We start from the raw sequence: 25,404 nt of genomic DNA on the forward strand, positions 1-25,404 counted from the left end.
GCTTTTGAAAACAATACACGCCCATAAAATACGTTAACATATGTCATATTTTTAACACGAGCGGCTGAAACTAAGCGAAATGAAGATGGATGAAATATGAAACTAATTGGAAGATAGGCTTTTCCACAAACGCGCTGCCGTGCATCAGCTGCACGAGTAGTACTTGTTCGCGTCAAAACACTAGTAAATATATTAAATACATATCAAGACAAATGTTGTTTGTGTCAAAACACTAGTAAATATATTAAATACATACCAAGACAAATATATACTAGAAATTTGTATGCATTGATAAAATATAATATAATATCAATTATAATTGATCCAACTCACCATCTCATCCATCAGTGCCTTTTGATTTAATAAAATATGAAATGTAAAGCCCATTTCATTCAATAATTCATGTCAATTTTATTTGACCAATTTAATAAATTGGATTAGGTAAAAAACAAATCACCAAATAATGATGATAATTTCAATGAAACAAAAAAGCAATTGAACAATTTATAATGTCATGAATTATATGAAGTCAAGAAATAAGATCAATAGCTTTAATTTTATTATAATTCATCATTTAATTGTGCAATTATTTAACATTTAAGTAGGTTGATTTTGTAGTTTGGGCTCAAACTACACAAGTCGCCACTACATTCTACTTCATAAAATACTTGATCTCTTAGCAAAAGATACCCTTAGTTACAAAGTACTCAGACATGTTAAGTCCCAGCACCAGTTCTTAGAATGGAAAAAAAGGAATGTCTTTGACGACACAGCCAAAATGGTGGACGGTTTTTATTCAAATGTTATGCAGAATCCATAAGACAACATTAGAGCAAATTTGTTAACTTCTACAGTTGTCAAAAGCACAACTCTAAGGCACAGTATGTTTCAAAAAACAATTTCTGTGAAACAAAAGACAATTCTGACAGGCTTTTTAACAAAAATATAACAACTGTTGATAACGTATTTTAGAGACTATCAGCAGCTCAAATAACTTAACACAAAATCCAGAATAATAATAGTAATAAAATTGTGCATGATAACTGATTGTCACCTAGAAAATAACAACAGAAGGTGCTGTGATATGGTAGCCAATGTGAGTCAGTATATTGATTAGAATATTATTATTGGAATTTTTTTTTTTTTTTTTTTTTTTTACTTGACTTCCCCCTTGAATGAAGCTAAATGTGATTTTGGACCTGGAAGCGAATTGCTCACCTTCGATCAGTAAGTCAAGTCCTGTCATTGACATGTTGCTAACCTCTTTGCTTGTTGGTTGGGGGACTGTTGGCTGCTCCTCCTCTATTAGACCCGAACAAATACTGGAAAGGCCACAAAAGCAGGCTCCTGTGATCCTGGGAAATATCTGGAAAGAAATAATGAGCATTCAACAAATTTACAAATTATCTTGAAAGCTTTATTATCCCAACAAAGCTCCTTTTGTTCTTTGGACTTTTTTTTACAATGAAGTAGCGGTCTTGTGAATGTCATGCTATGAACTACTTTCATTTGTCTGCCCAGTATTGGCACTCATTAGTGAATTTATGGATTTATAGTGAATACTTGTTCTTTTAGCTCCTGAATGTCCTGTGATCTACTGAATGTTTTGTATCAATGTGTCATGAAGTTACTGAGCTGTGGCTGATGTGTAAAGGAAAATTACCAGCTCTGTGTGGTGTGTCTGTAATTTGATGGAGCAACTATGGTTGTATAAATTAATAAGAGTATTTACACAATGATTGATATGATAAAGTATGTAAGTTTGTATAAACAAATAAGAGTATATACACATTGCTGTTGCTCCCTCTTCAGTACCCCTTTTGACCCCGACAGAGGTCAACCAAAAGGCAAGGACAAACTCACAAAGTGCGTCATGAACACGGGAATATTGGATTATCTGATAGGGAGGAGGTCAATCTAAGTCGCATTTCTCAATAATAGTAATCAGGCGGATACAGAAAGAGCGAATGCAAGGAACACAACATACGTAAACTAAATAAAAACAAACACAGATTAAACATGTGCTTTTGTCAGGGTTGGGGAAATAGTGGTGGCTGCAGGTATGAGAGTGTCAATTCGGGCATTAACAGACATATGCATACACATCAATGCGAGAGGGAGTGCTTGAACCCAATTCAAATTGATCTCTGTCATAACTTTGTTCAGTGCATCTGTTAATATTATCTTTGTCTCATGTCCAATTCACCCCCTTGTTCAAATCATTCATCATTTTCAAAATAGTGCGCCTGCAATCCTCCCAAAATGGTTCAACTGCTCAATTTCTCTCAATATTTATTATGCAAATAAATTGGCCTAAAATGCTTTATTACCTACCAATTTAATGTATTCGCATGTTCAAACATATGCCCTATTCCTTGTTATTGGTCCATTTATCGCCTACATTTAATGACCTTCTAAATATTTGTTGTTTATCCTGTAGCTGTCTACTCTCTATTAGCTGTATGATTTATCACCGTTTGCACTTCGTTTTTTTTAAACCTTATCATCCCTAAATTGTTACCACGCAATGTATCCATTCCAGGTTGTTGTCTCTCATTCACTTCCTCCAACTGAGCTCATTGTCTAGCTCCAGAAAATTCCTTGAACTTCCAGCTGGAGCTGCAGCTCTTATCTGATTCCTCTCATAACTTATTGTTGCAAAAACCTATCTGACCTTCTTTAAGAAATTACTATTATCTTGTATTATAAAAAAACAATGTGGGCTTTGTTAGGTCTTATGTTCCAACATAAAAACGTGTTGGAGTCCATCTCCACACAATACCTTAAATACCATAAAAATACCTTATACAGTATACCTTAAAATACCTTATATACCTTGCGAATACAAAAATAATTCTCTGTTGAACAAAGAAACAACCATCTCCACATAAATTATTAAATTTGGGGTCAGGAAAGACAATACCACTACAGTGCGGAGGCCACAGTTTATGAATGAAAAAGCCTTCTTACCTTCTAAAAGTGGGGCCCCGGACCTCCAGACCGCAGAAGAACTTCGCCTTGATCTCTTAGCAACAGAAACACTTGGTTACAAAGTACTCAGACATGTTAAGTCCCAGCATCAGTTCTTAGAATGGAAAAAAAGGAATGTCTTTTATGACACAGCCAAAATGGTGGACATTTTTTATTCAAATAGTAATGCAGAATCCATAAGTCTAATAAATAGTTACGTTAGAACAAATGTGTTAACTTCTTCAGTTGTCAAAAGCACAAATCTAAGGCACATGTATGTTTCAAAAAACAATTTCAGTGAAACAAAAGACAGTCATTCAATTCTGAGAGGGTTTTTAACAAAAATATAACAACTGTTGATAACGTATTTTGGAGACTATCAGTAGCTCAAATAACTAACACAAATATATCCATAACAGCAGTTTTGTTGAACTAGTAATAAAATTGTGAATGATAACTGATTGTACTTTCTTGAAAGTGTGCACATACGCAAGGCGGCATTTAAATGTCATGGTAAGGCATGTCAGTATTACATTGTAGCCGTTTGGCTCAGGACTGAGAAACTTGAGCACCAGACATACTGATGTCTCTGACAGCAGCTTGTTCCAACGTTATTGTTCACAGTGTTGGGCTCTTGGTCAAGCGTCTGTTGTGACTGATTCTTCATTCGCTCCAGCAGACTTCAAGGGGAAGCTCAGATCTACACTTCCAGAGTCACCTAGAAAATAACAACAGAAAAAAAGTGCTGTGATATGGTACCCAATGTGAATCAGTATATTGACTAGTGGGGGTACACAGAACATTATTATCGGAACGTTTTTTTTTTTAAACTTGGATTTCCCTCTTGAATGTTTACCTATTGACGTGATTTTGGACTTGTAAGTGAATTGCCCACCTTCAATCAGTAAAGTTGGCTGAATGAGAATCAAAACATCTGAGAACTGTTATGAAAATATGCACACATCTCTTTGAACTAAGGAAAATCACAGGATGACCAGCATGTTGTCTAAACTGGGTGTGGGTGCAGCCTGCTTTTCTCCCATGGCGTTTAAGGTGGAATAAATTTAGAAGTGAAAGTAGCGCGGCGATCGAATGAATCAAGGTTGCAAAACAGATGGTGTTGCTGTGGGAGTGTTCATGTTGGTCAAGTCCTGTCATTGACATATTGCTAACCTCTTCGCTTGTTGGTTGGGGGACTGTTGGCTGCCCCTCCTCTATTAGACCTGAGCAAACACTGGAAAGGCCACAAAAGCGGGTTCCTGTGATCCTGGGTAATTTCTGGAAAGAAATAATGAGCATTTTAAAAAGCCGTGTTTAATGCTCGCTATTATGACCAAAACATACGAATAGGTGCATACCTGCGGTTTGGGAATCGGCTATGGCTCGACAGACGTTCTTCTTGATGTCGAGTACGTTGTCCGGCGTACCGGGGATGAACGATCCCACCCAGACCGAGTCCGACGGATGCTGCGGGAACACCTTGCGGATGAGCGTCTCCAGTTGAAGGACGCACCGGCGGCTCTCGTCGCTCTCCCCCGCGTTGAGGCGCACTAATCCAATCAAGGCCGGCACAGTGCTCCTGGCTCCTTTGGTGCGCGCCCGGACGTCTTTGAGGACCTCCTTTAAGCCCACATCGCTGATGAAATTCTGTCTGAAGAGGAACACGATAGCGGGACAATCGATGGTTCTGCGCCGGCTGGAGCAGCTCGTCTGTTGGATAATTGTCCTCTGAGTGCTATTCGGGCGGGCTCCCGAGTTTATATCGTCGGGAGTTCCCTGGGAAGGCTTGTCCCCGTGGCCCTTGTGACAGACGTGGCTGAGCCCGCCCGCACAGACGGTTGGAAGGGGCCTTTGGTCGCCGAACAAATCGTCGATGAACTCCCGCAGGACGTCGGCGTCGCTCCCACTCGCATCATTCCTTTCTGCTGCATCGCTCACCAAATAGATCCTCTCTTTACCTCCAATTGAAGCGAGTGTCCTCTCAAACTCGCTCTCCTCCGACATGGCTGCCTAGCCTGCGTGGAGTGGACGGCTACTGGTCAAACCAGACTAGAGGAACAAGCTGTGAGTGACACCTCAGTGCCATGCGTAGAGAACCGACACGTTCGCACGGTTGTCGGAGGCAATTACAGTGGGCGCGTCTATGGAGCGGCACTCGGAGATCAACGTCTATTTCTATTGGCTACTTCTCTTGGTGGGCGTGACCAACTCGCGGATTCCGAAAATTAACCATAGACACATCTACGTAATATATTTGACGATTATAGCCCAATCCTGCGAATAAAATTACCGATTATTGTTGTGATAATTTTTATTGTAGCTACCAAGGTGGTTTCCCTTTTTCCATACGGTGCCACCACATACGAAAACTGAAGTTATCACGTGATCCGCCACATCCAATATGGCGGATACACTGACTACTAAAGATTCTATGTATAGAAATAGGTACATGCCACACAATCAGATCTCAAAGTGAAATAAAGGTTTTATAAGAAAAATAAAGTTATTTCTGTAAATGAAAACATATGTGAATGTGTGCAAACTCCAATCAAAATCACATGTTGTTGTGTAGTAATAATTGGCATAAAGTTTAGATGATGAAATGTCATGGTACAGAGGTCACTCTTTTGACTGAGAGTATCCGCATGGAGAAAAGTCCTCCCTTTCTTCCTATGTTGTACTGCCTTTGCGGTGAAAAGAAGGCACGTAATTACGACTAAAGCAACACTTTAAATCAAGAGCCCTACTTTTATGCAGGATGGCGACTGGGAAAGCTAAAGCGACCCTTGACTTTCTATGATGATAAAAAGAAAAAAAACTCCTTCTGCTGAGTTCCCAAGAGCCTAATCCGTTAATCCACAAATGCCTTTTCCTTCATTAAAAAGGTGCTGTCAGTTTGAAATACCATTGTGCACTTCACAAATAGTCTCACTAGTAATGAATTAATAATATAACCTGCAGGTCTGCCAAAAAACAAAGACCTAAACAAATACAAACCTTTGTACCGGCGTTGATTATTGAGTGAGCTGTGTTTGTTTCCAAAGTCTCTGTTGTGTTAGTAAGTGAGGTTTATATACTCACCTCCTTTTTTAAGTGCAGTAGCATCTGTGGGTCAAGAATGCCTCTTGGACCAGTCACAGTGACATTTAGTCCCAGACGAACTGGTAGAGAGAAAAAAAAAACAACTAGTTATGAATAGCAGCATGATAATATACATATTTTTTTCTACACACCAAATTAGTGTCTTCACGTAAAACAATTTTCGACCTTACAGGCACTCTTTTGATCAACAATTTTACACTGTTATACGAGTTTTAGAAAAGTACATTTTTACATATAGGTCAACACCAACGTTAAATGCAGCTCACTTGATTCATTGTTGATTTAGCCAAACAGGATTGTACTGAGCAGCTTGAACAGAGAAGCGATGCTAGCATTGCATAGTCAACTGCAAAGCTGCCTCGTTTTTCATTAGCGCTTAATAGTGTTCTTAATAGGAATCAATTATTCATAGTACCAGTGCCCTACCAATGGATATAGGAACTGCTATCTCAGTAGAAACATCCAAGACACGTTTAAAGACACATTTCGATGATATGGCCTTTAATTAACCTGTAGTGGCCGATTCGGCTGGAGTTTGTTTTCGCTCCCTCTCCCCACCCCCTCCCCTCCCCGGCTGGGGAGGTGGTTAGGTGGCACCCAAGCTGACAGTGGCTATCTGGATTCTCGTGGACCAATTCAGGTGTTCCTGAAAGGGGGATCCTTCCATCTGTGGTCCCTTCTCAAGGTTTCTCATTTTCCCCTGGTAGGGTTTTTTTGAGTTTTTCCTTGCCCTTTTGGGAGCTTAAGATCAGGGGATGCTTTGAGAATAATTGTCAATTTTTGTCTATGTGAAGCCCTTTGAGACTGCTTGTGATTTAGGGCTATACAAATAAACTTAGAAATAAACTTAGTAAAATTGCACACTTGTTATTTTGCTCTCTGACACCAGAGCACCAGTTTCTCTTTCCTCTTCTGCGGATGCTTTCTTCCGTCACATTCATGCGCTCTGAAAACTGCTTAGGCAAGACTATGGCGCAGAAAATATTCCAAAACAGGAATCATAATTCTTGTTGTGTATTTTCAGCCAATGACCCACAAACACACAAACACCCAATTCAATAATAACCACCTGTCATTAAAGAATGCTGCAAGTGCGGTTGCCCCTTCAATGGCGAACAGGAAGTTTTTCTCCATGGCGTGACGTCCCCGAAACCTGAGAAGATGTATTTGGTGAACCGTAGACATACAAAGCAAAAAGCAAAACAAAAACATGGTAAACCAGAAAGGCTCGTCCAACGAACAAATGAAAATTCTGTCTCTTTATTGCAAACGGTCGTTGAAAAACAACGCGAGAAATAAAACACACATGGTGAGGGCTACAACGGCTTGTCACTAAATTGGTACCCTAATTTTAGATTTAAAAAAAGAAGGGGGAAAAAAAAAGCACACCACTGCTAAAATATCACATCACTATTTGTTTTAGCTTCATAGTTTCCATTTCATCTCACTAGCTACACCCACAAGTCTAAAATAGGGCCCGGCAAATTTTGGCCTCAGGGCCACGTGGAGCCTGCTCCATCCAGGCATTCATCATCAAGAGTCTTCTAATAGTTGACACATACTTTACCAAGAACCTATCCTGTCTGCCTCTTTTAAATTTCAATTGTGCCACATGAGTACCAAAGTTCACCCACTCCTGGAAGAAATATGTGCCAAAAAGCAATTGAACTACTCAGAGTTGACTAGCTGCACAATCACAACAATAATCACGTTGACATAGTTGCATCGCTCTCTGACCTACCAACACAATCATTCCAAAGTAAGCAAGCAAATAAAGCAACACTTCATGTTGGAAAAGCGCTCAAACAATCTTTCCCGTTTGTCATCACAAGAAAACAAGAGTTGCAGTCGTGGAGTGGATTGAAAAGTGTAGGATGTGAATGTCTGTCCGATTCTTGAGAATCCCAAGAGGCACAGATGGGAATAATAGGTTTGAAATTACAGCTGCACAAAGTTTTGGCCAGAAGAAATGGCTGACTATTGGCAGGAAAAGAAGAAAACATTTATAGAGATAATCCCAGACACCATCTGCACAAAACTTTCAACATTTCTGACCAATAAACCACAGTAAAACTTGACACATCGTGCATTTCCGCTCAGTAATTTCCTCTAGATGACGCTAGTGCGCCACAATTTGAGGGGAAAACAATTTCATGTGCTTGACGTGCAGTTTTTACCCGCTAAGTGGTAGCACATCCCCAATAATAGTGGCGTGAAAACAGCCATCCAGCCATCTAGCCACTTTTTCATCTAAGATTGTTTAAAAAAAAATAAAAAAAATAATCCTGGTTTGTTAGTGAAAAATAAATGATCTTAGAAAATAATTTAAAGTGTTCACTGTACTTTTATTGACAATTTCAGTGAGTTTTCTTCTTTTACAGGTGGGAACTTATGATTTCAACAATAATAATAAAAAAAAATGCTGAATATGATGACAGGTATATAAGACCTGCTGATATTAACTCATTTCAGAAATGGAAATGAAAGCAAAAGAAATTGTAAAACCTGACAAAACAATCCTATTAATAAATAAAATTTGACCTGTGAATGGAAGTTGAACATCTGATGTTTTGGGTCTAACAAAGAAGTATAGGTGGTAAATATATATTTTTGTAAGGCCAATGTGTGAAAAATGAACTCAGAAACAATAAATGGAAGAAAAGAAAAAAGAAAACAATCAGCCGTGTGCGGTCAGCCCCGAGACGTAGACCAAAAGCAAACAAACAAGCAAGAGTAAATCAACCTTTCCAGGACAGTGAGTGTAGACACAGAGCACTTGTTCACCAAAAATACATCAGCGCTCAGTGCGAGTAAGTGTGGTGATGTGGGGGTGGGTGGATTGTCACAGATGGCAAAATCTTGAATATGTCACATGAAACCTGCATTCCGAGCTTGCTCAGAGGTCACCAAGCTGACAAGCTGCACAGTCCCGAAAGGAGGATGAGGTGTTGTCATTCAAGTCAATATGTTTTCAAGCCTTGGTGTTGTTACTGGCACCAGGGTTAACTTGTGTATGCTAAATTGGAAAAGAGTTGCAAAATCTTTCACAATGGCTTGTATAATTTATTGTTCAAATACAGCCATTAACTTTTTTTTCACTTCCTGTTATGTGTCGTGATAGACAGCTGACAGTACAATTCATAGAATATAATAAAAAAAAAATTAAGCACACCCTGCTTCTATTCATGGCATTGAACAAACCGTGAAGTCTCAGAGGGGTACATCTTGTTTCAAGCGGGAAGAATTTTTTTCATCTGGTCGTCAGGGTCAAATATTGAGGCGGCTTTCTATGATGCAAATTAGGCCACATTTGAAATGCGGACCTTGGTTGCATTAATTGAATCGTAGGTTCCGATGTGCAGGTGCACACATGCATTAATAAGAATAACAACCTTCAGTTCAGAGGCCCATTAGTCAGATGTAGCCAAAAGTTGTGCTCAGAAATAAAATATAACAGATGCATGTGGTGAGAAAACGATTTGGAGATCAACAAAACAACTGCTGGTGTGGAGATGTCAGTTTAAAGAGAAGCTAAAAGAATAAATCTGCTTTTAATTTGTTATCACTATTAGTGACCAAAAGTGAAGAAAACCAAAGAACCAGAACCATAACAGCAAAGAGTCAGAAATCTTGAACTCAATTTTGGGACAGCTGTCAAAAATCGTGACTGCTTGGAGATTAATTGACTTTGAAAGCCTGACTGATTAAGAAACACAGCTATGTGGCTCAGTGGGTCGAACGCTGACTTTGGAAGTTTTGAACTAAATTTTCGAACCACTTATGCGACTGATAAAAATCTAGAAATGCGTTCAACTTCACCATATATTAATGCTTGGCCATCGTGTAAATAAAGAAAGCTTTTGTAGTATCAGCATTAATTTTCCAATCCCCCTAATTTGGGGCTCCCGAGCAGATGACAAATTGGCTTCCAGGGTACTGCTGACAAAACATCATCCATCCTGATATCTAATCAAGTTATCATATCAACAAATAGTTGCATCAGGGGCCCGACACCGTGACACGCCTAAAAAGACACCCAAAGGAGACGACACATTTCTAGCAGCGGGACGCTCGGAAGGTCATGGAGGGAGGCTTAAAAGGAAGTGGCCCCCCGTGGGGGATCCCTCGACTGGCCCCGGGCGCTGGACATGGCCAGGAGGTTAGGAGGGGGAATGTACATGAGTTAGCGCTCCCCCCCGCCCCCCCAGTCACAATGGGCCTTCCCAACACAATGAGCATTTTGCAGCGGGGACAGCGTTGACTGAGGGCCCACTGTAGTGGTGTGAGGGGATGCGGGTCAAGGTTTAAGAGGCTCATGTACTGTTAATGTGAGGTCACACTCGTACATCACCGCTGACAGCACCCATCTCCGGTGGCTCTCCTCCGTGCTAAACACCGCACCGTTGCTATAGTGACATTAGCTGCCTTTGTGCACTCAGGAATGTTCATAATGAAGAAGAGAGGATCACTCCAAAAAAGGAAGAATTTAGCAATGATGTAACCTGTGTCCACCATGTAATATGCTCCCTTAGCACGTCTGGATAATGGAGCGGAACATGTAAAAAATACCAGCAAAAGAAGGAAAGAGACCTACTTTTGATACATCTTCTAAGTATGAATTATTTGTCTAGTGATTGCAAATCAAAACCTTATCTGTACTGTATACTGTAGATGGAAGAGACCAATGAGGGACTCTTAAGACCTCTGAATGGGTTCTTGTGTCATACTCGTGTGTTTATGCTGATGGTGCATAGAGGCATGAGAGCCCGCCAGCATTCCCTCCATGCACAAGGGTGTCCAGATAAGCAGATAGGGGTGGGATCTGGCTCAGCATAGATGTAAATGTTTGACAAGCTCTTTCACCATCTGAGTTATCTTACTTGGGCATGGTCACCTGTACACACACACGCAAACACACACTTGTGATTCATAAGCCCACATCAACAACGATGGGATGCCATCAAAGCTCTTTTGGTGTTTTCGTTAGATTTTAATCCTGCTCAAGTGCTGACATCTGGTAAAGTGCACATGGGAGCTTGTGACCTGCTTTGCTCGTTAGTCCCTCAGTTAATTGTATTAGCCATTAGTGAAAAAGTGCATTGAATTAGTCCCTCTGCTACCTCTCAATGTTAAGAGTCTTAATTATGCATCTGTGTTTCAGCATGGACGAAAAGGAAGAAGACAGGCATGGCAGGTACAGAGCAACCCGTGAGTAAGTGGGGGTTCAACTTTGACCTTTTTGCAGAGAGTGACGTGGGTCTCTGCAGCAGCACAATACTTCCAGCACGCAGCCCTCTCTGGCTGCCTGCTGCGACCCACAATGAGGTCCTTTGGCGAGGGCTCTGCGTGTGGAAAGGCCCCCTGGAGTGCTGACTGCTATCCAGGGGTCTTTCAGTGCTTTCGCTTCTCTCTAGCTCGGCAAGCGAGGCAGGAAAAACTCAATGAGAGAGAAGCTACAAGGGGAACAATGCCCCATAGAGGGCATCTTAACCCGCAACAAACAGTGTCAACATGTGTGCGGAGCGAATGGAAAGACCGACACAGAGTCCGCCAAGGACAGAAAGGACTGTTTCCATGTGGGCCGGCACACTGAAAGGGCTACAGTGTTGTTTTGTTGCATACGAGAGGGATTTGGGTTCTTTTCAGGGGCGGCCGGCTAGCATTTTGGGGGCACCAGATAAAGTAAAGCGTCGAGAGCAAGGGCCTTTCTTCACCCGGCTCGCTCTATTGGAGGGGTGAAGAAGATTATTGTTGTACACGCTACGAAATAAAGCCTGCATCAAAGTCGGCGAGGAGTGTGGCCCGGATTGAGAGAACCGAGGCTAGATGTTAGGATGAGGGGTGAACACGGGCACATGTGGCGCAGGTCACCGTGTGTGGCCCAGACACGTGCGAGTGTATTACATCCTCCATTCTGCCCAGCGTGTGCGATCCTCTCATGTGTCCATAAAGGATCTGTTCATCTCGAGCTTTCAGTTCCAGTATGCATGCAGTCGTGAAAAGACTTCATTCACCACTTCCCTGCAGTAATGCCAGCCACCGCTCCAATTGACCAGTTTAGCACCAATTGAGGCTAAGTGGCAGCGTGTGGGAGTCCAGGTGCTTATCATTGTGGTTTCTGAGGAGGACTCGGGGAGGGATGTGCCATGCTCTTGCACGCCTGTGTCGACAACATGCACATACATGCAGTTGCAGGTTTTGACATCCAGTACTACATTAGCTGCTTAGTTCTGAGGGAAGAATCTACACTACTATCTGTCATCATTATTTGGCTTTAGTGGAGGTCTACGCTCCACTGACTGCTCTAGTTTGTTTTTACAGATTATAAAAATATTGTGTTATCATTAAGGTATTTTAACTCGATGAAGTAGCTCCACAGCATTTGGCAACATGAAAGGGAAGAAAAGGCTAATGACAAACAAAGACAGTCTGTGGCCGAGTGTATCATCACAGATGAAATTCCTCCAGAAAAACCCACATCCTGAATATTTACCGCCTCGACAGACGACCGGCTCGCGCTTCCTGTTGGACGTTTTTGGAGGCGACACGAATAGACGCGTTCACTACTGGGATCAAAGAAGACATTCGGTGGGTGTCAGAGCAGCTGGAGTTTGCCTTTTCTACACTCAGCATCTTTACGGTCGCGTAGGACCACTTTGTACATCCTCTATGTCCATCCACAAAAAAAAAAAAACTCTTGTAACATGCAAATATACCTTGATCAATGCTCTCTTCTAGGGCCTCATACACTTGTCTGACAGTTAAACGTGATCATCTCGCAGTTGTAAAACTTCGCATTACACCTTCTGCATTGATGTTAAGACTGTTTCATTGTCGTAGAGTATTTACAATTTACTAGTCGGTGTGATTAACTTCTGTTTTACACTACGACAGTTAAGGATGCCAAACATTGCACGTACAGCTAATAAAGTTTTATGGTGGCAACAGTTTGACCCCTGGAGCGGACGGAGTTATTATTTAGTGCTTTAGAAGCAAATTTAAATGTTTGTACTTGTTATAGTTTAGTTTTAATGTAGTGTTTTTGTTGTTGTTGTTGTAGTTATTGTGCTTTGGTTGTTTTGTATTGCTCTGCAAACGACAGATACCTGATGCTTATTGGATTTTGATCAATGTCTGGAGAAGAACTGATTCTGATCGGAAATATCTGATTATGTGTATTTACACTGCTGGGACACATCCTGTATCATACTTATACTATTTGAGAAAAAAAACACACCTAAATAAAAAGCTTTGCTAGGATTCACATCCAGTCTTAGGTTAAACAAATTTAAACTTCATTCAGTGTTCATTTCCCGGCACTTAAATGTGGAAAAAGAGAGGCGTGTTTTTTCTGTAAAGGTGGGACCATCCTGTTTCCGCTCCCACAAGCAAAAAGATGACAAAGACCAAAAGAAAGATTGTATGACAAAATACTTCCTTTAAGTGGCAGTGAGGGAGTGAAAACTGGTAGTGAGCATCTTTTGCTTGTCAGTGAAATGCTCTGTAATATTTGTTAAAAGCAAACCTCAACTAGAAGTGACAAAATGAAGCAAGTACTTATTACCTTTTGTTTGGAGAATTGTTTGAGTTGTTTTTTCATTTCCACAATGTGTTAGAAAGGCTCCTTTTTGTTGCCACCAAAAGTTTTCTGTCAAACTAGAGTATTAAATTAAAAACATCCCCATAGCTTTTTGTATTTGGAAAGTCTAATTCACTTAATGCTAACAAACAATGAAAACACATTACTGTTTTATAGAAATGGACAGAAACACATTTATATATAAAACATATATATATAATACTCAGGTATATATTCTTTATCATTTGGGAGGAACAAAAAATATTATGTCAGCTTACTGGGTACCTGCGCCGATCAGTATGAATTAAGGCAAAGTAAGCCAGTTCAGTTCTTTACATGCTATTTCTTATTACTAAATGTTTACAAATTACAATAGTGCTTAATACTTAAACATTTTACAGTTTTGTTTGTCTTTTGTGGGAGGCTGGAACGGATTAATTGCATTTCTATTGATTCCAAAGGAGAAAGATGATTTACATGTGTTTCGAGTTGTCAAGAAACAAGTTGAACTCGCATGCAGGCACCACTATATATATTGTATTTAAAAAAAATAAAATGTGTATACAGTCAGTCATATCACAGGTTTTCATCTATTGCGTGTTGGTCTGGAACATATCCGGCGAGATAAATGGGGGCTCACTGTATTGCATTTGATAAACCCCTGAGGACGACACACACACGCACACACGTGTGCAAACACGCACACACACAGCCAGAGGAAGTCTGAATCAGTTGGCTCTCCACACACACTTAACCATTCAGGAAAATGTCAGACCGCATGCATGAGCTCAACACCACATCAAAGATCATTTGGATGGTGTGCTAATACAACAGACCTGAGACTGGGATAAGATGTTGCAATAAATGGTTGCTTAAACAACAACACAAATTAGGTGGTTGTGATGGTGGTCAACACCAGACTATACACTCGTATAAAAAGCCAATAAACGGGTGTACAGTTTTGGGGCGTATTTCAAATGCTAGCCAGCCGCCCTCTCACTCAACTTGTGTTAGCTCGTTTTCCAGGCAGCCTTGTGGTTTGGCATGGCTACGCACACAAACGTAAGCACACCCGCACACGCAGTCAGTGCCTCAACAGCACACGGGCCAACCTTGTGGCTCAGGCTGACAGGCACCTGGAGCAGCTGCTGGCAGCTGCTGGCCCGTAAAGCACAAACACCGTCAGGGACCATCAAAACCCCCTCATGGGCAACCATCTTTCTTCCCTCCCTGCAAAAAGAGTGAACAGCATCCTTCCATTTATTGGCCCTTTTTGCCTCTAAAGTCATGGCACACATTTTGCACATGGAGATGCAGCATTAGAATGTTCTCACACACACTACAAACCACAAACACACACATGCCCACAGGTGAGTCAAACACACGCCTCTTATTTTCTTCTATTTGCTTTCCCAGAAGCAGACAGCAGCTCTTGTGTGTGTTTGTGGGGATGGGCATATTTGTGTGTATGCTGAGGTGGTTTATCAGGCATATACTATAAAATCGCCTAAACAGAACTCACAAGGTTGACAAATCAGTGCAATCAACAAAGATGTGTCTATGTTTAATACTGTGCAACCAACTTACAATTTAAGTATAAACTTAGTAAAAGGTGGCTTGACCTGATCATTAACAGTTGAAGGAGCTTTCAGTGGCAAAAGAATGTGCATTGGAACTTAGTTAAATTCTAATGTAACTATAACTGGGTATTAGCAGAGGTATTCAGTAGTTCACTATGCAGTGGAAACTCAAAGATAGAACACTGTCTGTTCTGGAGGCTTACATTGCCCTCGTAAAATAACAGCCTGTTAATAAAAACACTTATAAGGAAAATAAGGTATATTGTAAATAAATACAAAATAAATCAACATGGATTAATATTGGTCTAGGTTTAAGATTTACTGTAATCACTGTAGAAATATGGTACATACCTGCCTACCTTCACAAGTCAATAGTAAAATAAAATAAAATAACATTTGGATGCTTTTCTCTTTTATTTCTGTTTGATAAGGTTGCCCCTCAGAGAATGTGTTTAAGGACCTTACTTGCAGCAGGAACCTCTATACTATTTGTTTAAAATATCTGGATAAGATTATGAATCAAGACATGGGGGAGACTCAAAACTTGATTGATGATGATTAACTAGTTAATGTGTGTTTCTATCAGCTTGTTACCACACTGTGACATGTTCAGCAGCTCAGCTGGATGTTGGCCATCCACAAGTGAATGTTAGGGCAAGTGAAGATTGACTTCCTCCCAGTCAGGGTCCATGTAATGTGGGAGTGAGAGGCAGATTGAGAAAGTATGTGTTGGATTGCGAGTGTGCGTGTCAGTGACAGGGCATCTGTTTGCACACTACAACGAACTACTGGCATCTATGGTTCAAAAACTCCAGCAAATGACTGCATTCCACCATGTGTGAGATTTCCAAAGTTACAATTGTCATGGAAGTTGTCAAGGCGCTTTGGGCTGGAGCAGATGTAATGGCTACACAACAAACTAGTTTTGAAATCAGAGACTAGTAAAAATTTGAAGACAATTTGTAATTTTAGTAATGACACAAAGTCAATGCAAAATTTGTCTTCAAGGGCCACATAAATCGATGTAGCGGGCCGTATCTGGCCCCCGTGCCTTGAGTTTGACACCTAGAAAGTCTTCCCTAAAGTATGAAAGATGTTAAGGCTACAAATGCTATCAGCATATTTTCTTCCACTTTTCAGTTCCACATAATGTAGTACGTATGTGAACCTCCTGAAAAGAAGATTATCTGGACATTTCTCCAAAGAACAATTCCCGAATGTGATTTACGACACAGCTGCTGAGTGTCAATATGGATAGGTTCTTGAGAGATGGGTCTGAAGCACAGCTGCTGGAGGTATATCCGCAGATTCGACCGTCGCCAGCGTGGCCCTCTCGGCACCATCATCATTTGTAACTCAAGACAGGTCCACAGAGAAGACGTGGAGATCTAAGAGATACTTAAGTACAAGCCCTGATCTTATTGCTCCTATTATTTTCATGTCAAAAAGTTAATAAATGATTGAGCAGACATCCTCTTCAGTTTAGTTAAGCTTGCGGTCACATGACTGGCCAAAGGAGCGTACAGATCTAAGAACTTCCGGCTGTCAAGTCCTTCAAAAGAGGCTCTTTGTGGTGAGAGCGAAGAAGAAAGAGACACAATCCTCTTACACATAAAAAACGCAGAATATGGAGGAGGGCTTCTGGAGCAATTTCCCAGCAAAGCGTATTTGAACTTCAGTGCAAGACTTGATGAGGTGATTCTCTTTTTTTTTTTTAGGGCTCTCGTTTGTGTGACATCTAAAAGAAAAGCGGTGATGAAAAGGATGGAGAAACGTCTGCTAAGTGATGGAGCTGGCGTCCGTCGACAGCCCACATGTCAACGCAAATAAGGCGATCTGACTGGCCAGCCAACGACAACAACACAGCTCTTTGTTTCTCTGATGGTCAGATGGAGGTGTTTTTGCCCGCATATCTCCTCAGCCTTTTAATTACAATAAGTTGATGCCATAATAGGATTTTCGAGCAGTAAGGAGTGACAGCTTAAAAGGAAGGCTTTCCAGTTGAAATGTGCCTTTGAGGGCCAATTTTCCAGAGCTTTCTTGCTTCACTTTAAAGCTCCATCCAATTGAGCAGGCCTTTCAGTGTAGCCGGGATACAAATCCATTGCCGGTGCGGCGATCACAGGCCCAGAATGAGCTGCATTACATCTTTTGCTTGCAGGACCCTTCAATAGCGCGAGGCGGCCCACTTTGGTGTGCCAAATGACTGTGTTACCGGGATTGGTCATAGGGAAGTCAAAGAATTGCTGGGAAGACAATGCAAACGGCCCTCCATCTTACAGTATCTGAGAAGGCCAATTGTCATGCTGCCGCCTGCCAAGCTGCTTCCTCAAGGCCAGCCACCAATCAGACATTTGCAGAGGCTTATTTTTCTCCATTGTGCCGTCAAGGTACTCCACTACTTTCATTTTTGTTTGCAGCTGACAGATTCCATGAGTGCCGGCGTGTCACTCGCCGTGTCTGTGAGCGGGAGGATTCACGGAAGTGATAACCGGGAAGTAAAGCGTCACTCTCTCTCCAAATGATAAGTAATGCCGGGTGGATATTTCATTGGGACACCTCAGTCTTACTCATAAAAGCCAAAGAAAAAAAAAACATGCAGAGTTAATTCTTTGATGCTGGCTGAAGTTAACGCAGTAATTTTTTTTTTTGTCAACCGGAGTACATTAACGCAGCCAAGATGACGGTGTATGCAGCAGCTGGCAGTCAGAGTGTGCGTGAGAATGTGTGCGCACGACAAAATGATTGACACACTATTCGGTTACACCTTCTGTCTGATTGACCTGTTTTTTTGGCGCTTTAAATTCTAAAATAATAATTAAAATGAAAGCATAAGAATCAGATAGGACCAGAGAAAAACAATTTTTGAGTGAGTGAGTGAGTGAGTGAGTGAGTGAGTGAGTGAGTGAGTGAGTGAGTGAGTGAGTGAGTGAGTGAGTGAGTGAGTGAGTGAGTGAGTGAGTGAGTGAGTGAGCGGTGCTGAAGAGCAGCCAAAGCCTGCGGCCCTCACCTTAACCACATCTTCATAAGCTGCAGCGCCTCCCTCCCTCTTCTCTCTTGCCAGAGCAGCCTCTGGGCCTGCAATAAATACATTTTCAATTACAAGCACCGGGGAGCACTGGAGGAAGAGGAGGAAGGAGGAAGGAAGGATGGAGGGCCCTCCAGGAGTCTGATACATTCCCTTGACTTGACACCTCTGACCATATCATGATGTTTATCTGTGCGTATTGACGCATGCATGTGGTCTTAGTGTCTTATTTTTCACGGGGTATATAAGAAGATAAGACTACAAATTAGTACTGAGAGTAAGTAAGGTTTCAAGAATAATCTGGAAAAAATAGGTCTGGAACTATAAAGAACTATTCAATTGATGAAATGGTGTCAAACTACTTGATCCGGGATTGTAAATATGAAACGGATTTAACATTTATGATGGTCGTTGCATACCGTTTTACGAGCATGGATAGAAAAAAAAATCACTCTGAACGCGTCTCGCACCACAGGATAATCGCTCATGATATCTTGGAGATATTCGATAAACGGGCTTTTGCTGAGTTTGATCGGAAGGGGGTGCAATTCCTCAAATCTGTCCTGATTCTGGGGTATGTGCTAACTCCGCTTTAGCCAAAGTAAGAAGAAGTAAGAAGAATATTTTCATTTTGTGGGAATGTTGGCTATTCCCAATACAACATATAACTCAAGTCGGCAGGAAAAACCACCAAAGACCAAAGGTGGTGTGTTTTTCCAGCACAAAGCGGTCTGCTGCCTCAGCTCCTGTCACTATTGCGCCGCCCTGGGTGACGCTTTCTTTTCTGAGCACCGTGACCACTGTGGTAATTACCTGAAGAAGAAAAAAAAAAAAGGGGAGAGGGAGGCCCAGCATTCCGGGAGTGTCACAGAGGCTGTGTTTGTGTGGGCTGCCCAATTCCCTGATTCCAGGGTGGATGTGAAGGGATTTAGTGCTGCGAAAATTCCCCCCACGCCTCATGCTCGCCTGTCGCTCTTCTACGAATCACCCCACCCACTCCTTGATCTGCCCTTGCCTCCCAACAGGGGAGGAGAAAGCGGGTGGGAGGGGAGCAACGTGCTGGAGGTCAACGCAAGTATGTGGCCAGGCCTCCCTGGCTGGGAAAGGTCAGTAGGTCGGGCGGACGAACGGGCGGACGGATGTTGTCATGACTGCTGATGCTGTAACGAGAGCAAAGTGGTACAGTTTGAGGTCACATTCAAAATTGAATCATGTGTGTGTGAAGGTTTCATTGTCTGGCAGTGGCGGTGCGGTACGCTCCCCGGAGACGGCCGGTTTGCTGGCGTCATCGGCGCTAACGAGGAGCACGCCGTTGCTGTTTCCACTGGGCTTGCCAACAGCTCCCACACAGGGCCCCATTTCACGGCTGCGTACTCAAGGTGTGGGACCCAGCGTGGGCCCCACAGCAGCTGAGAAAAATGATGTTTGGATTTCGTGTGTGTGTGTGGGTGCGTGTGGACAAGAGGCGCCCGCCACAGAGAAACTCCACGCCGTTCTTCCGCCTCGATCCAATCAGGCTGCCTGGGGGGGGGGCCACCAGCCTCGCCAGGCAGGGGGTTATGGGAGATGTGGTCTGACTACAGGAGTCGATATGATTGAGGTCTCACTTGAAGCGAACACACAGCTATTTTGACAGACGCTGGCCTGCCGCTCAGACTGAGGTCTGCAATTACGCAGGACATAAACACAGTGAGCAGAGGCCAGGCTGGAGCTCCGAAAGCACCCGGGGGAACAGAAAATGGCACACAGTGACATTGCCGAGCCAACTGAGGCTTTGGCAGGCGCCCACAGACGGCTGTTGCGTGACTAAGGCATGCTGACCAGAGCGTAACACTGAATGTGTCTGAGGAACACACCCACTATTACATCCAACAGGATTGTCTTGTGAAGGAGTCTGAGATCATCCCTTGGGTTAATGGTATTTCCCAACCCAACTTCCCTTTTTCATCCACATGATGACTTACCTTTCTCTGTCTAAAAAAACCCCCAAAACTCACATCCATCCACCTACTCATCTTACCTGGCACTGGAACTATTTATAACGTGCTGAACCAACATGGACCACAGAGACAATGTGGCGGCTGCCATTGTTATTTAGTGTAATGAAGTGAGGCCCTATTGTGAGCAAAGTGCTCTTTGGAGACTTGAAATTTAGCGTAGTTGAATGAAACGCTCGCTGAATGCACGTCAGGCTACATAAAGCTTTTTGACCGGCAGCCACAGTGTCGCACTGAAAGAGAGGAAAAAAGAGATCATATTTACTCACCATTCAGACTGCTTTACGTGCGCCCATCAGCCACATCCTATTCGGATAAATCAAGGACACGGGGAGCGGCCGGCAGACTGGAGTATATTTTCCACAGTCAATTCACAGTGGGACCCGACACAAGCCTGGGAAAGCAAATAATGCGGATTAGACTTCTTCAAAGGGTCACCCATGAGAAAGATGGAAGCAGGAGGAGCAGACAAAGGTGGGGGTTAGCGATACATACATATCTTATCTTTTATGACACTAAGATACACAAAAAAAGCTTGGATGGTGTATGGAACAACCACACAAGCGAGGTGTATGCCTCAGGTGGATCAGGAAGGAGGAAGATAACATGTTGAGGCAACGACAGCAGCAGAACGCGTCACCTCACTTTGCGCGTCTGAGTGTGTGTGTGCATGGAAACCGCTTATCTGCAGTTTGAGTGCACAAAAAGTTCAACTGAGGATGTCTGTGTCATATTAAAACCATCAGTGTCCCTCTGCAGCAGACAAACATGGATCACTGGGAAGACCGCTTCCCCTGTAATGTGAAGGAATTTGCATTGCAACACACAAAGACATCACAGCACACGCCGCACGTGACCACCAACCGCAACCATAATAACAGGGAATTGCGCTAATTTCTAGGACATTAGGCAGTTGTCATAAATTATGCGCACACACACACACACATGCACACACACACACACACACGTTAGGGTTTCAAAGTAGGGTTAGGGTTAGGGCTAGGGTTACAAATTAGTTTTAAAACTAGGGTTAGGGTTTCAAAGTAGGGTTTAAAACTAGGGTTAAGGTTTCAACAGGATTTAAACTAGAGTTAGAGTTTCATAGTAGGGTTTAAAACTAGGGTTAGGGTCTCAAAGTAGGGTTTAAACTAGGGTTTAGGGTTTCAATGAAGGATTGAAAACTAGGGTTAGGGTTTAAAACTAGGGTTAGGGGATCAATGTAGGATTTAACCTAGGGTTAGGGTTTCAAAGTAGGGTTTAAAACTGGGGTTAGAGTTTCAAAGTAGGGTTTAAACCTAGGGTCAGGGTTTTGAAGTAGGGTTTCAAACTAGGGTTAGCATTTCAAAGTAGGGTTTAAAACTAGGGTTAGGATTTTAAAGTACGGTTTCAAGTTAGGGTTAGGGTTTCAAAGTAGGGTTAGGGTTAAGGGTTAGGGTAGTAGTTTTGTGTGTGTGTGTGTGTGTGTGTGTGTGTGTGTGTATACACAAAGACACGCATCAGTCTTAGTGTGAATGCTTGTCTCTGAGCATTCATAAAAATGACTTCCTCTTCTTTTCATCTTTCACAGCATTTCCCCTCCCTGCTTAGCGTCATTTCCCAAAAGTAGCCCCCCCCCCCTCAAATGTGAGCACACACAAGGCATAAACACACACGCGCAAAAACACTTACACATGCAGGCACAGCGTACTTTCCCTAAGGTGGTTTTGGCTGTAAGATGATACCTCATCTCAGAGCATTTCACACATGCCTTCCTGGACAGTTCCCACACTCCCGGCTGCCTCAGCCTGTCTGACCTTTGCCAAGCCTGCCGCCCCACCACCCCCGGCCCACTCCCGTGCTGCCTCCCCCGCCTCTCCTCTCCGCTTCTCCCGGGGTCTGCGGTTTGGACAGCTGTGGCCAAGCTGGCTGATCAGTGTGTGGAAAACATCCGCCACACATGGCGGGCTACACTGGGATCTTTTTAGTCTGGGATCATTGGCTGCCTCTCAGCCTTTTGAACATTTCATTATTTATGCATTAATTTCTTTTTGGACCATCTGACGCGCACCTCCACATGAGTTAAAAGGAATCCGAACCAAATGTTGTCTATTTATTAGAACAAACAACCAATAAAAAAAAGAAACAACACTTTTTGTCTGCTTTACTTCATCGCTGCCACCAAAAAAAAGTCACCAGTCAAATCAAAACTGTGATATTTTATGAAGCTGCAACATACATTATGTCTGTATTAAAGTAATGTTAGTGAATGTAACTACTTGCAATGCAAATCACAACCACTCTAATGTTACGCATAATGTGAATGAATTCCCCAAAAAATGGAGATGTGAACCTTTCATCTATGGTTAAGTCAATTTTTTTTTTGTCTGATTGCATCGGTTAAAAACTATTTACGCACATAAAACTTACCCTCACAAGTCCTCAAAGCTATGCGTTCACAAAGTAAAGGTGCAGAGAAGACGCCTACTTAGCATTTGCCAAATTATTTTTGTTCACATAAAGTCTTCCTCACACCTTGTCAGAAATGATTAGGGAGGGTGACGCTCCTCTCACGAGCGTGTGGAAGGTTTGCATTAAGACCACCAAACTTGGAATTTTGGCCTGGAGCCAGTTCACTGCGGTAGGTGAGCGATTAATTATGTTTCGCCTCAGAGGATATCTCAGTTGTTTTTGCTCTATACTCAAAATTATACTTGAGGCTATTTGTGCTACAAGTGAGATATCTACGGGAAAGATCTCTATTTAAATGCTTAAGTAACTTTATAGCCTCATGCTGCTTAATAAATCTGAAAAACAAAAAAAAGGTATATATGGATTTGAAGTGTTTTCTACTGGTATTATGGCTTCCTACTGCATTCCAAAAACATGCTGGTTCATAGAAAAGTCAAACTTGACCATAGATGTGTTTAAACAGTCTGCTCAAATTAATAAACAAACAATTAGATGTTCACATCATGTCAACATTCACAGCACGGGTTGGAAAAAATTACACAAAAGATCAAAACGAATGTTAACTTGCATGAGGCCGTATTGAAGTCAAACAGATTTTCCCCTCACATATTTTTTTTTCTTTTCAGTGTGGCTCTCACTTACTTGTATATAAGGAACAGTAAAAACATTATTGATGTCCCTTCAGTTTTTCTATTTCTTTTTATTTTGTTTCATTTTATACTGGTTATGTTGTTGCACACCACACACAACCAGACATCACACACATGCCCGTCTGCTCCCAAAGCCAGAGCAAGTCCTTACAGATAAGCTACTGCTATCCCGATTTCTGATTCCAGAGTCCTGAAAACTCGTGCACCAACAATAAAATAAGTTTGGTTCCAGCATAGTCCTAATCCCCTGCAGCATGGCTCCAATTTAAGGTGCCACATAAACAGGCCCAGTCACACCCAAGCAAACACCCACATCCACATACTGCACAGTGTCCGGACCCTCTATCAGCATCAGCACCGCCAACGCACACAGCCTTCACATGTGAGATTGATTTGATTTTGGATTTTTTCCAAGACTAATACAAACACACAGATAGAATGTGTGCATGACCGAAGGCAGTGAACGGCATGAGAGTTCGGAAACCGACAAGATGACTCACACGGCGTAGACTGAATGCGTGCGTGTGTGTGTGTCTATAGGTGTTGATGTCTCCAGCAGCGGGAACACAAAAGCAGACACGGTGTGTTCTGATCCAACTCCTCCTCCCAGTCTCAACTCTGATTGTGTGTACTCGTTCGTATATAAACACTGTGAGTCTTTCCTCCAGTTTCCTCACCTTGGCTTCTTTGCACCGGATTGAAAAATGAAGTGTGATGAATAGACAGAACACTAAGATGGAGGATTACACCCCTAGATATAATTTGTAAAAGCTGTACCGTTAAAAAAAAATGCACACATGTAATCTTGATAGTGTTGCTAACCCTTGCGTCACATTTCCATGCCGTATAAGACAGGATTACGTTAGAAAATCGTTAAGAAAGTCTCGGCAAGGTGCTCATAGCCTGACCTGGGAATTGTAGGGATTGTGTCTGTGTGTTTGAATTCGGCATTGTCTCAAGCACACAGTGGGCACAAACCGGAATAAAGCTCAAGCATTCAAACCTTTGGCAAATTCCAACAAAGCTGCAGCTTTTGTCACTTCCATTCAAGTCTTCTATTGCACAGCAGCTCAGTGTAGAAGGAATTGACTTGGGTAACAAATGAATAGTGCTTTAGATTTTTTGTCTTTCTGATGATATGACATATGTTTTCTATTGTACTGTCATGATCCACCTATTAGTTCGGCTGTCTTGCATGCCACCAACCTTTCTCATTCTCTCTTGCTGTATACTGGAATTTCCCCGTGTGGGACTGATAAAGAAACCAAAACCAAATCAAGGATCAACTGAAGACTAAACTCGGTTAGGTTGATCGGCTGGGACAAAGTAAATGACACAGCTGTGTTTGCTTGACCTTCAGACTGACATTTTTCAACCCAAACACGCTGAAAACATCAAATAAATAAATTTCCCTTGAATTTTTTTTAACCACCAGAGACAGCAATCCCTGAAATAAATGTTGACAAGTTGTGATTGTAAATCAATCACCCATTTTACTGCGATTGTTTAGAATAGAGGTCACCAAACTTTTAAAGCCTGAGAGATGCATCTTGGGGACAGATTAATGATTCGTTTGCATGTAAGAATTGCTCACCCACGTTCGAATTGCATCCCCACGATCCACACATACACACACCCACACCAAAACTCAATAGCCTCCTTTTGGCCTCATGCTGCTGCCCCTCCTCCTCCTCACTACTCTCATCCACTGGTCTCCCACGAGGAAGTCTTGCTCCAAGCCTCTGGTACAACCGCTCACAAAAAAAAAGAGAGAAAATAAAGCAGCAATCGCTCAACCCAATGATGGAAAAAGGACACACACACATACATACACACGCGCTGTGCCAAAGAAGGAACGCGCAGGAAAAAAAGCATTAAGTTTAAGAGTGAGCGTTTTCTCTCTTGCTCTGAGCTTTTGGTCCAGGCCCACGGTGTCCCTGGATGCCAGAGTCTTTCATCACTTGGCAGCCTGGCTCTGCTGTTCACATCTAGCTCGGCTTGAGGCAAGCGAAGCACCGCTTGCTCTCCACACAGAAAACATGAAAAACAA

At 42.3% G+C, this 25,404-nt stretch overlaps 1 protein-coding gene and 1 long non-coding RNA gene across 2 annotated transcripts in view; both read right to left on the reverse strand.

The window, feature by feature from the left end:
• Nucleotides 1–595: 595 nt before the first annotated feature.
• The window catches only part of LOC148388342 (uncharacterized), a 38,515-nt gene continuing 13,706 nt past the window's right edge, over nt 596–25,404 (reverse strand). The window contains exons 2-9 of the long non-coding RNA XR_015862105.1: nt 20,526–20,650; nt 18,242–18,309; nt 7,142–7,225; nt 6,937–7,039; nt 6,052–6,131; nt 2,971–3,025; nt 1,219–1,366; nt 596–1,054 (exon numbers count right to left, since the gene is read on the reverse strand). This is a non-coding gene — a long non-coding RNA (uncharacterized LOC148388342). The remainder of the gene's footprint in view (nt 1,055–1,218; nt 1,367–2,970; nt 3,026–6,051; nt 6,132–6,936; nt 7,040–7,141; nt 7,226–18,241; nt 18,310–20,525; nt 20,651–25,404) is intronic.
• On the reverse strand, nt 3,128–5,115 carry LOC148388343 (uncharacterized protein C2orf72 homolog). Its single transcript, XM_088394189.1, has 3 exons — nt 4,329–5,115; nt 4,144–4,248; nt 3,128–3,688 (listed from the first exon to the last, which is right to left on the reverse strand). Exons 1-3 carry the CDS (start codon nt 4,972–4,974, stop codon nt 3,609–3,611), a joined length of 831 nt encoding a protein of 276 aa, XP_088250315.1. The 5' UTR covers nt 4,975–5,115; the 3' UTR covers nt 3,128–3,608.

This window comes from Syngnathus floridae, chromosome 13, assembly GCF_059516105.1.
Source record: "Syngnathus floridae isolate MCC-2025c chromosome 13, RoL_Sflo_1.0, whole genome shotgun sequence".
NCBI lineage: Eukaryota > Metazoa > Chordata > Actinopteri > Syngnathiformes > Syngnathidae > Syngnathus > Syngnathus floridae.